The sequence below is a fragment of the Aptenodytes patagonicus genome, chromosome 6 (assembly GCF_965638725.1).
Source record: "Aptenodytes patagonicus chromosome 6, bAptPat1.pri.cur, whole genome shotgun sequence".
Lineage (NCBI taxonomy): Eukaryota > Metazoa > Chordata > Aves > Sphenisciformes > Spheniscidae > Aptenodytes > Aptenodytes patagonicus.
This window is the reverse complement of record NC_134954.1, coordinates 51681357-51694872: the sequence shown is the minus strand read 5'-3', so window position 1 is coordinate 51694872 and position 13516 is coordinate 51681357. Positions and strand designations below refer to the sequence as shown.

Here is a 13516-nt window from a genome sequence, read left to right as displayed (position 1 = left end):
TGGTGGCTCTTATCCTACTAAAAGGTTTACTTCAGTTTTCAAATAGCCGGACGAACACACCTGAGTTTCAGGCAGTTAGGTGGCTATTTCTAGTTCATCACTGACTGCTGAGCACACTCACTATCTGTTTTACTTTAGGTAACATACTGTGGAAACAATATTATGTTTTATATGATATATTAATCCGCATATTTTTAATCCACACAGAAAACCCAAGCCTGCTCCCCTTGTGCTGTTCTGGGAAATGCTGATTAGGACAGAAAACTATATCCTACGTGAAAGAGGTATTCGTGGGTACAAATAGTCTTCAAAAGTTAAATTTCCATTCTTCTTTGTGCTTCTTAATGGTCTGAAATGTCACGTATTGGGGTGCCCAAGCACATCACCTAGATATTGCTATTGATGCTGCCAATAAAAGACAGCACTAAGCCCTTACTTGTCTACAGCAATGTTTTTATTTGACCAGGAACATACTTTTAAAAGCGAATCTCCCGATCACACCTCTTCACACACACACACACACACACTCTATCCCTGCTTTGCTCTGCATTGCACAGGAGTCTCACAGCAGGCAAACTGGTTATCTCTCGGGTATCTTATGGCAAACTGGTTCTCTCTTGAGACTGAAGTGCAAACTGCACTCTAACTCCTCATGGGACCAGCCTGCAACTAGTCCGAGGTAGGCCCTCAAATACATGCCGTGGGAACATCAGGTCCTCCGTGCCAACGCTTCGCTCTCCGATCCACTCCTACAGAGTCACCCCACATGCCAGCGCAGGCACAGCTGCTTTCACTGGCATCTCCGCATCACTTTCAGGCACTCTCTTTTGGTCAGTTTGGAGGCAGGCAGCAGCGATTTCCCTGTTCCACTAGCACTTGTTTAATACCAGAAACATGCCATCAACGCCATGGCTATTAAGCACTGAGGAATGCAAGTTAAGAGGAAGGGTTAGTGCTCCTCCTCCTTTGCAAAATTCCCTACTTTCCATATTTTGGAAGAGCAGTGCCTACAATGTTTTCTCATCCTTCTCCAGCTAGAGAAACAAAATGTCTCCTTCTACTCACCATCATCACCCCCAGTGAGTACAGGTCACCGAGACTTAGTGAAGAGCATGCAGGCAAATGTCACTTTTTTTTTCTTAAATAGCACATGTGAGTAGGATGGAGACATTGCACCTGGAGTCATATGTGCAGGTTGAAATGCATAAATAATGTGTGCTTGGCTTAAGTTAAATCACAACTCTATTTAAAACAGAGTGCTTGAAACTTGCTACATATATCCACAAGTTTTTAGGAGTTGTACATCTTAAATGCATAGACCCACTGAGGAGAAACACAGGCTACACATATTTAATGTGGCAGTTGCCACAAGTCACCAGTGACAGGAGTAACAGAGCTTATCAGATTATTCTTTCTTCTAATAAAACTTGTTTTTATTCTGGAATAATTGATTAACTTCACTAGTTAAAAGAACGTTAGTTAAATAGCTGAAGAGATAAACTATTCAGGCAAGTTAATAAGCTGAAACATAAAACATTATAGAATATATATTTTTAAAGAAGATGTGGCAAATATTTTAAGTTCGTTTTCTATTTTCAGAATACTGTAATAACTTCAAAACCCCCTGTCTATCAAGAACAACTTCATTCAATTTGTAATTATTTTTACTTTTCGAACAGGGAGGTATTGTGAAGTACACACATTCAAATCGAAACAAATATGGCTTATTAAATGTAACTAAGAGATGCAAAAATAAAAAGCAATCCATGAATGGTGCTGTCCTTTCTAACAACTTCTTCACTGACATGTAATAATTAAGTAGCATGAGGATATTCTGGAAACCAGAACGAATTTCAGACAGGACACGAGAGCACGTTTCAGTGGGTATTAGTGCAGTAAAGAGGTCACTTCTCTTTCCCCAACACACATACTCCACTTCTCACTCACCTTTCATTGCGTCTCAAACCCAGCATGAGCCCTTCTCTGTTACTAGCAACCTTGCTGACTTCCAGGAGAAACAGGTAGGCTGGGTTTTCTTTTGGATTCGACTTTTAACACAAGATTTGGTGGTCCTAATCTTTTCTCAATTAGGTAACATCAAAATAACGCCAAGAACAAACACTAGCCGCACCAGGGAGACGATACAAAAGAGAATTTCAAGGGTTCCAAAACATCTGAAGTCCTAATTTCCCTGCTTCACAATACTCTTGCCGCTCCTGCCACCATGAAAAAAGGAGATACTCTTTAAAACAAAATCAACAACTACGTATTGAAGTCATCTGCCCTCCCTCTTTCTCCTCAGTGTAATTAAAGGCATGATGCCAACTTTTCAACAATGAGCCTCGTGGCTCTGGCTGACCCATGTCTTACTCTTTCAGAAATGAGCAATGAAGCTCAAAGGCGGCATCTCAAGGGACGCCTCGGAGCAGGACATGACCAGTGCTCCCAATATCTTGAACACAGAGGGGAGGTTAGCCAGTGGTAAGTTGCCTTTTCAAAGTTGACAGCAAGCAAATTTATCACAGCGACGTGAGAGGTCTGGCACACCAGCGAGCCACAGGTAACATCAGCATCCGTCCCAGCCCTGACCCCACTGAATCTGTAGCTGAAACACAGGCACACATTCAGAAAATGTCAGCCTGTTTTAAATACATTAAACACGCTGCAAGTAAGGGCAATTCTACAGCTTGCATTAAAAGTACAAACTTGGTTTTATTTTTGCCAACAACTTATTCCTCTGCGTTACCCAGAGAGACTAGCTCTCCCTCATGGTTAAAGGGGGGGAAAAAAGTACTCACAGCTGCAGCCTTATTTCAGCAGAACGACTTACCTATCCAGCACAGCATGACCTCTTCCTTCACCACACTATCTGTGTCACCCTCCGCTGGCCTGAAAACCAGACCTGAGAGGACAACGCACAACATCAGGCACCGCTGCTCCAGCCCCCACAATTTAATAATTTCAAGGCAAGAATGACATACTTTTTCAAAATGATTTGAACAAAAAAGCTTCAGTCTCAAGGATAACATGCTTTTTCTACATGTATTTCCTCTCTCCGGTAAAAATAATTTACGCTGCATCATTCTTATTATCCTTACTATCATCTTTCAGTGAATGTCCATCTACAAATTCATTAACTTTTTTGAGACAAATCATTGGCATCCTAATCTTCTGATTCCCATGAAAGACTCACTTTTGAGATACAATTGCAGCTGCCCCACACTGCCAGTTACTGTATCATACACGTCTTAAAATTCTGTAATCAGCATCCACCAGGTGCCGTATCGCATTCAGCACACCACAGTCAGTCAATACAGACATCCCCAAACACACCAAGGCTGGTTTTGTCAAATGTTTTATTGAGTGTAGACATCTGGAGTACTGTAAAACATGCATTATCTGTAGATTCAAAAAGGAGCAAGCCACATTGTCCTCACTGTCAAACGTGTCAGGCTTGGCATACATGATGGAGATTAATGAAGTATCATGAGAGTAATATGGTTCCTGAAAAGCTTCTACAATTTGGAGTAGGGTCTTAATCGTTTGAAATGCAAAGCTGTTCACATTTAGTGAACTTGCATGTTCACTGGAGGTGCCATATTTTAATTCAAAACAAACAAGAATAATTTCACTAGGGGGAGGGGAAGTTCCCTAGGTAGAAACTGTATGCTTTTTGTTTCCAGATATTCCATCCTAAATAAAAATTCATATGCTTTTTGAAGCAGCACAGTTTATTTCTGAGCAATGAACAATATCTGATATTCATTTCTTCTTGGGTTGTTGAGGTGTATTAAACTTAAAGAAGATAATATCTCCATCCTCCACTACGTAATTTCTGCCTTGTTGTCTGTATTTTCCAGCGGCCTGTAAATAGAACAGACAAAAGGAAAATGGGTTATTTTTTTATTAGACATTTTATAGTATTTTCAAATTGTAATTATTTAAATACATTTTGGTAAAGAAATGGTACTACTTCAGCTTCAGAGTCTGACAGCTGCAGTACTCCTCAGTTTGACATAATTTGGTTTTACATACATATAAAATATATATAAAAATAATCTAACCTCCACTGAATCAGTGGTACTTAAATGCCATCGGCATTATCTAGCGGTAAATCTGTAAACCCTGGCAAGTCTTAAGATAAAGGACACTAAAACAACTAATTTTTTTTTTTTTTTTCAGCTTTCAGGCTTTCTTTTTCTTAATCTAAAAAACCTGCAGATGGCAAACACTGGCAGCAGGAATCTAAAACAGTATTGCTGGAAAGGGCGATCAGCAACAGTTTGCATCATGGCTGCACGGCTATTAACCTGGTATCTGAACTACTTCAGAGCTGCTCCAGCAAAGGACAAGCGAGTACTGTCAAAACTAAAGATGGGAACACTATGCAAAAGTCACGACTGTACATGCCTTGTGCTTCGAGCGGGGCTCTCTTGTCTGCTTGTGCCCAGATAATGAAGGACTGAGGAGCACAAAATACAGGCCCAGTTTTTCTGTCAGAAATTTCCTTTAGAAGAAATTTGCTTCAGAAGGACAGATATAAGAGCAGATAGGCTGTGAAACCAGGATACAGGAGGAGGCATACAGACCAAAGACATGAAAAGGAAATTCGTTATGAAAACGCTGTACTTGAGGAGAGCAGAAAATAGGCAAGGAATCTATTACATATCAGCATCCTCTGCATTAGAATTTATTATTATATTTTTCTATCTTTATCTCGTCATAATTAAACCTAGTATTACAGAGGCCACAGAGAAGCTGTGGCATGAGGACTGACAGACTGGGCGGGAGGTCGTCTGCAGAAGCATTTATCTTGAAAAGTGATCTACAATACGGAAAAGTTGAGAGCTTCTGCTTTAGTTCAATAACCATTCCTGTTTTGAAGTTTTCTCTTGCAGGAGAAAGTGCTTCCATGCAAGACCTCACTGTGCCATTATTCTCAATGACACTATCACAGTGGTGGTATCCTAAGATCCCATTACAGGAAAGCTGTTAACTAATGACCTTAGTTGCAGTAGAACAGATCAGATTAATGGTACCTAGTTAACTTAGACACCTTTCTTTCACAAAACCTGCTCTGTAAAGCAACGTATTTCCCCATATTGCTGTCTAGGAATTCAGAGGCTCGATAACCTTGTTGCTGTCATTCCTTATTTAAATGTTGTCACCAGTGATGCTAGCCTACAGAAAATTGCAGATAAAATAGCCTCGACAATAAATATATAGTGCAACAGTAATTGACCTTATCCCATATGACACTATCGATAAATAATAAATAGGACTTTGCAAATGTTTTTATATTTCCCCTCCCTGGAAATTTGTTTAGACTATAAAAGGTTTACTTTCAAGTAGACTTAGTAGTTCTTTCCTTTGAAGATCCTAATAATGCTTAAAGTCAAGAGTAATTAGACTAATTGATGGCATAAACACTAATAAAACAGTGCTGTAAAAATTATCAGCAAGCGTAAGCTGCAGGCACAGGTACAGAGACGTTTTACAGTCAAATACATTTATTACTCACAAATATTTGTAGGCAAAAACTGACCTCCACAAAGTAACAATGCGGATTTTTTTTTTTAGCACAGTATTGCACACCGTCCAAGTGGCATAGACTTCTTTAATTAAATACATTTTGACACACTAATGCAAGTTTATGTATTTTTGTTACCAGTTTACAGTTAATTAAAAGTGACAGTGTTCCTTTAAATTCTCTAGAGACCATTTAATCCATTTCCATTGCTATCAGAAACACTGGTTGAAAAAATCAATACCCATTTGTGAATCTTGAGTATGTATTAAACAAGACACGTCTAACCAGTTCATTTGCACTTGAAAGCAGCCATCTGTAGAAGCCAGCTTTGCCTAAGCAGATATGATTGCTAATAATGTGATATCCCTGTAGACTACAAAGCCCACACAGAGCTATTCAGTGTATAGTTCACAGCACTGGCATTAAATTAGTTATGCTGTACTGCTGTTAGACACACACAAAATCAAACTTAAAAATCGATCAACTTGATAACATACAAAGCAAGCAACTCCCATTACCACTGTTATTTCAGTTGACTCCTAAAAGCTCCCAAATTTAATTTTGCAATTTATCAGCAAAATAAAAGTAATTAGCATTGTGTATGGCATGAAACATTGTATTAAATGCAAATTAGAAAAGACTAGAGTAATAAAATGCATTTTTCTAAAGGCAAGGCGTTTTTTCGAATCTTGATTTAAAAACTGAGTAACAAATGCAAATATGCTTGCTTTACAGATACTTCAAAACAATAAAAAATTAATCATTCGATATAATTTGAACATGGAAGCTTGATGTCTAGAATCTTACATTGTGAAAAGCAAATAAAAATACATAAGCAAAATACTTATAGATTAATTTAATAGGTATTAACTGATGCGGCTTCTCAGGGAAAACACTCAGATTTGAGCTTCGAAAACTGTTGCTGGCAAAATTTGAGTCTTGGTTACATAAAGTGGTTTCTGACTGCAGAATATTAGCTTTATTTATAGCTGTGGTTTCACTTTACAACTCCAACTCTACTTCCCTTTTGATAAGACAGTTCACATGCCGCAACGAACCAATTATACCAGGATTTTTTTCCCCCTCACTTCCTGGGGTTCAAACAAACCTATTAAAGTCCCGCTGCTCAGTATGATCTTCCTTAGTGATACCACTGAGGATAAGCTGAATCTGAAATCATAGTTTTGCATACCTTTCAAGCTATCAAATAGCAAACAATAAAGCTGAACCTTTTAAATTCTTTAACACATTATAGAGTGTAGGAACCTTCAAACACTGAGATTGATTAAATCAAACTAATGTGCTTTGTAATTGCAATTTTATAAAATATGAATCTTAATAAAACATCAAAAATGCCAAATGAGAAATCAAATGTGTATGAAATAAAGGGAAGTTTCTCTGCTTAAAGAAGGTGGAAATAATGCAGTAGCAATGCAGAGAAGAACAGCTTTTCTTATGACATTTATTTGCCATGTACAAGTTCATTTCATATTTAATAACTTCAAATCAGCTATAATTTGTCAGCTATAAGAAGGGCACAACTTTGGGCACCCAATCAGTCTCTGCCCTCTAGTGTTGAGAAAGCAGATAAAACTCTTCTTAATAGAAGTGTCACTACAAAGAAGCGTGAGCTCAAGAAAAAAAGTTTTTCATTAAATATCTTCACTGTCTACTCAGTAGATAGCAGCCAGGAAACTTCACCTATTGTAATATATTTTCGTGGACTACATACAACTATTACTGGCACCCTGAACAATCACAGTAAGGCATGGCATTTTTAAGTAAGACATCAAAGGGAGACTGAATTAAATACTGAAATGGTAAATTTTAAGATTCTAATTATGCCTATGAGAGTCTAGAAGTGGAACCCACTAATCCTGAAAAAAAAAAGATACATTTTTATAATACAATATTTTCTTAACCACTTGCATCCAACATTTGTAATACCTTCACTGCAAACTCAAAACAAGACGACACATTATTAGAAGAAACAGATTTTCTGTGTTTCTTGCATTTTCTTTTAGAGGTGATTCAAAAATCTGTTATCTCATCTTAAAAATTTGATTTTTCAGAAACAAGTTCATTTTAAAGCTTATTAAATTCTGAACACTAACATGTAAACAGAGAAGAAAAATTTAGCATAGCATTTGGCCTTAGTGTTGACATTTAGTCCATGAACGGTCATATCTTGGGTACTGAAATAGTTGCATTCCTGTTCAGTAAGTTGGTGCATTTGAATTCTTTCCTAAATAAAAGATGAAAACAGATTTTGGTCTATTGCTAGAGGTGACTGTTAAGATTCACTTAGCATCAAGAACTTCTTCCCTGTGAAAAACAGACTTGAAATGGAAAAATGGCACATATGGAGGAAGGGAGAAGAAAAAGATGGGGAGCTCACCTTGACAGCAGCTTCTGAACCTCCTTCTTTAAAATCTTCATATTTCATTACTTCAGCCATAATGAATCCCTTTTCAAAATCCGTGTGAATCTTCCCTGCTGCCTGAGGAGCCTTCGTCCCTTTCTGTCAAAGGGAAGACCGGAAGAAAATTAATTGCATTTAAGAAGACTGATTGCAGGAAAGAGGTTTCTCCTTTTTGATATGCTTTCAGGATCTGCTGAAACTTTGTTTCATATCAGTTAAAATGTCACACATACAGCTGGGTAATTCTCAATATTGGGACATACAGATAGATGCCTTTGCCACAGATAAACCAACTGATATTACAGAAGGGCAGCTTTGTTTTTCCTAATAGGTATCAACAGCAGTATTGATTTTAGAAGCTATGATTGTGTTTTGTTGGGGGATTTACTTCGATCCCTAGCTCTCCAGACAGAAAGTGAGGAAAATAAAGATTTTTAAATAACTTTAAAATCTGAATTACTCAAGACTTTTACTTATGTCCAAATACTTTCAATTAAATGATAACATTTGCTGGCGAACCACATTTGTAATCAAAAATGATTTATGGATCTCAAGCCCTATGTATTATCTTATTTTTATTTCAGAATAATTTTACTAAGTCTAATATAGAACAAAATGAGTATTCTTACCAAAATGTCAACAACTGAATCACTAAAAAATAAAAAAATCACAGGCAACTATTATAAGACAATTTAAGTTTATGCAATAGAGGAGAATGCATTGTAACTGCATGCCTTAAATTACAAGGACATACATTCTGTGCACATACAACCATGGAGAGAAATTCGAGAAATAATGATGACCTAAAGGCTGCTTAATAAAGCATGTTAAAGTGCTAAGGAGTCTGACAGTGTAAAGCACAGTTTTTACAATAAAAGATGTATTGGGTTAATATGGCTACTCACTGATGCTTACCTGACTAAATATCTTTGCACATTAAATCAAAGATACTTACAATCAGTCTTAAGATAAACCAGCTTTCAAATTTTCTAATAAAGAGCAAGCATTTCTCCTACTGAAAACAGTGGCGTTTCACAATATGCTTTTAGAAACTATGGCAAAAATCAGAACAACAGAACTTCTGCTTTTATATTATTTTGGTGGCTATTTCAGGGACTTTAGCTAGCAGTTATCATGTAAAAGGAGATGAGATGAAAAGGCTAAAAAAATAAACGTGCTTTTAGGAAAATAAGTTTAACGTACTAAAACTTATACACAAACATCTGCAGCAGTATTAATAAAAATATAAATTCACTGGAAATTATGTTGAGTAATGAAAACAAATTAATTCCATTGAACGAAATTGCATACAGCACTGAAATTCCCTGCACAGCACTAAATACACCGATGCAAAAAATAAAAGCTCAGTGACAGATCTGCACCTCCAAAAGTTGACATTTTTGTAATTTTTAAGATAGTTTGTAACTACATGCATTTAAAAATATTTTTCAATACTAATCTTTATATTATAACATATTTACATTCAAAGGCAAACCTCTACAGCTCAGCTCTTACTGTCCTCTGGGAATAAATTAGTTGATCTCTATGGCTATAATCATTCTACATCAATATTTAAAATACATAATATAATTTTAGGCATTACATAAGTTCCCGGATAAACACACAAACTACCAAAATAAACTAGGTCTAAATATTAAAGTCAGTAAAAGACCTGAATTACTGCACGCTGATTTTAGGTTTTTGAGCCCAACTGTGTATCCATGAGGGATATAATGATGTTATATTGCTTTTATTGCTGAAAATGTAATCCGAGCAAAGCAAAGGAGGAATGAACCACCCGCAACCCAAACAAACTTAGTGAATACAAAATGAAAAGCAACATCAATTTCACTGCAGACAAACCCAGTCACACAGATTAAGCAAGCACAATACTGGTGCGTCTTATCTCTGACCACAGGAGGAGGGTAGACAGATTCTACAGGATGAAGAAATTCAGACTATGTAATAGGCAGAATCAATTGTTACCTGCCTCAATCAATGCAGCTCCACTTTCACTGTTCAGCAGCTCACAAATAATTAAAGTTATCCTGGACAAAAACCTCATCTGTAATGACTAGCTAACCGCCACCATGACAAACTTCAAAGTCAGTGATATCAATCTGAATTCAATAGTGTGGAACTGGATATAGCTGATGAATAAGTATGAATCTTACCCTGATGGTCCATGCACGCACTTCATCTGGGCCTGCAGTGAAAAAGTATTCTAGTTGGAGTGCTGCATATCCAGCCTTAATGATCTTTGCTAAAGCACTGAAAAAAAAATGAATCCAATTCATTCAACATATACACATAAAATAGCTAAATGCCCCAAGTAATCAATTTACATGGAAAGACATCACATATTTTGAAGACACCGGGTCTACTTTTAAACACAGCAATAATCGCAGTAGCCTTTTTCTTTGAACTCTCTTCAGAAGAACTACTTTTTTACTGCAGCATCATAAAGACAGTATTTTGATTTGTTTATTTGGCAGGATACAGAAATATGGGATAAATTTAAATCACCCTATCAGGCAGCACTTTTGGTCTCATGCAATTTTCAGGACTCCGGGTCATGAAAGCATAACTGTTTGACTGAAATTCAATATTGAAACAATTTATTATAGTTCTTCAGAAAAAATTATGGCAAAATTTTCTCCACCATCCCTACTCCCCATGGATGACGAAACAGTTTTGGTGATCATTCCTTCTTAAAAATATACATAACTAATACCTATGTTATAATTAAAACACTGTACAGAGATGACAGATGACAGTTAAAAACTTAATTTAAAATAAATCTTTTCACTCTGTCTCATGGTAAAGAAAGGAGAAGATTCTCTCTTTATAATGGTAATTACTCTGTCATTTATTATTCTATCAGCGCAAGCAATTAAATTACTGCAAGGAAATAGTTGATAATAAAGTGTAGGGAAAATGAATGCTAATTAACCTTTGTGTCATGTTCTCTTCCAGATACTTCTGTTTCTCCTCAGCACTCATATCTTGCAACTTGAGTTCCAAGGCCCCACTAAAAGGAATGACCAAAGCACCCGGGTCGTGCTTGTCCACCCACTCTTTAATTTTTATCAACCTGTACACAACAAAGGGCACAACATTATCTTGTAGTGCATGCATGGCTGTACCACATTCATTATTATCAAGTAGCACATACATATTCATAAGAATTGCACGGTTTTATGATGCCATCTTTTTGTGTATTGCTTTCCAAGGTCAAGGCATTAACAGGCAGCAATTGCTTCAGGTGTACTCCATTAACATTTCACTGTTTCTTGGTTTCTGTTTGGCATTTAATCTATCAGAAATAGGCATAATTTGAGACAATAACTAGGTTTTTGGTAGAGGTTAAATACTTGCAATCTAAAATGCTAACTGAATAAAACTTTGTAGATCTGTGGATGTACATTTTTCTGAGACTTCCAAGAGTGATATTTATCAAATGCAGCAAAACTGGGGGTCTTCAGTTTTTCCTTTTTTTTTTTTTTTTTTTTTTTTAAGCATCTCAGTGACTAGGGCAGCTGATACTAACAGACAGAAAAGAACACTATACTCCGTAAACTCCTAGATAGCAAGCAGCGCCCTGCTTTTTCTAGCTATTGATCTTGGAGTATGCCATAGCTAATGAATACAGGGCTGTGTTTCTACTAGTTTCTTCCATCTTTCTACTATCTCCCCAGGACAAAGCTTCTAGATATTATACTATTATTTTTAAATAAAGAATCAAATTTCCTATTTCTCTTCATCTTCAATAACTGGCAGCATCAGTAATAGTTTGCTGTACATCTAATATTTTTTTTAGTTGAACGAAACTACAAATTTAGAGCTACGGATTTATGGTGCTAGTTTTTGAATGTTCGATATCCTATAAAAAAATTAAGAAAATCTTTGCAGCAATAGCTGATGTTTAAACAATCTTTAAACACAGGTATCACATTCATGACTGCAAATACTATTTATTTGAAATTTAAGGGAGACATTCATAAATTACCTGTAAGGAGTTCAATGTTATTTATAGGGCACTATTTCCGAACAGGTGTGAATGGTAAGAATGACAACTCTGTATGCTCAGCAAGAAAACACAAGAGGCATGGGAATACTTCCTGTATACTAAGACACAAAGTACAAAATACAGTACACTTTGGGTGCTGTAGATGGTTCAGACCTGAAGCACCCACCATACAGCACAGGGTTTTATGCTTGCTGAGTTCTTTTTCTTAGTCTTGCTAATCTCCAAGATTTAGACTAAGGTTTTAACTCCTATTATACTAAAGTGCTTTGAAACTGTGGCCTGCAAACCTTTAAATAATCAATGCAAATGTCACTTCAGAAAAAAAATGAACTGAACCACAAGTTCATCAACACACATTTGTCAAAGAAAATAGCAGGGGATCAGAGCTATTATGAGATTAAGTGCATGGCCCACTGAGTAGGGTTTTAGATGGGACAAAGAATATAAAAGTTCACTCAACAGTTTTCACACGTTTGTTATGTAAGGCTGGTCTTCTATCATTTACTTATGTAAATACCCCATTAGTGGTTTTCAATCCTCATTATACTAATCTTTTTTTTTCTCCAGTTATCCAATGAAAATATAGTCTGGTATCCAGGACTGATACTGAAACACTATTGCCTTCAGAAACGTCTGAACTGAAAATCACAATTAAGGTGCATTTCTGAATGCGACACGTGACATTTAACAGCACTTCTAAAACTGACATTTGTAGTTAACTGATTTATTTTGGCTAACAAACTGGATATCAAAGTTCAGAGCTTACAAATGCCAACCTTTTACAGAAAATGTACCTAGAAATGGATGTGCTATTCATAAGTGTACTTCAACATCTGTGCATACATCCTTTTTATTTTTTTTTTTTTTTAAGAAAGTATCTAACACTGGTCTCTAGACTAATTAAATAATGTACCAAGTGAAAGACAGAATGAAACATGCTAACTTGAAAAAGTAAAATGAGCATGAAAGTAAAGTCAAAAATTGGATTCAAATTCTGTTTGGTAAATATGGTCATCGTAACTAATAAACTAAGAACTATTGTGGAACAACAAGATAAGAAATAATTACTTTGGCTAAAACACCAATTCAGAATAATAATAGTCTTAGACTGTCATTTTAACAGCTTTTCTATTGAGTCCTTAGAGGGATTATTTGCATTCCTCAGGTATTCCATTGTACAATTCAGATGAATAAAGACTTACAAATCATTCCTCTACCGCCAGTATGAGACTTTGATCCAGTGAATACACTATTGTACCTTAACTATAATTGGCAAAAAACCTGACAGTGTAGAGCATCACAAGCTTAATAACAAAGGAGAATATCTCAAAGTGTTGACAGATGATCTTCATAATGCAGGAGCAGAGCTGGTACATTTTAGCAATAAATGAGCACTGAGGTCTAAAGGTCTCTGAAGTGACTGACATCAGACCTGCTACAGCCTCACTAAAAGAATAAGGTACTGCATCCCACTCTGTACAGACAGTCAGGTTCTCTGCCTGAGTCTTTCACTTTTGTGACTTTCAATGTCACA

The 13516-nt window shown here is 36.4% G+C and overlaps 1 protein-coding gene across 2 annotated transcripts in view; it reads right to left on the bottom strand.

Moving 5' to 3' along the window:
- Nucleotides 1–3339: 3339 nt before the first annotated feature.
- OLA1 (Obg like ATPase 1) overlaps nucleotides 3340–13516 on the bottom strand; it is a 104332-nt gene continuing 94155 nt past the window's right edge. For both annotated transcript variants that reach the window (XM_076342590.1, XM_076342591.1), the window contains 4 exons: nucleotides 10906–11046; nucleotides 10127–10223; nucleotides 7929–8051; nucleotides 3340–3864 (listed from right to left, as the gene is read on the bottom strand). In XM_076342590.1, coding sequence (XP_076198705.1) covers nucleotides 3763–3864; nucleotides 7929–8051; nucleotides 10127–10223; nucleotides 10906–11046 — 463 coding nt within the window. In that variant the 3' untranslated portion in view covers nucleotides 3340–3762. The remainder of the gene's footprint in view (nucleotides 3865–7928; nucleotides 8052–10126; nucleotides 10224–10905; nucleotides 11047–13516) is intronic.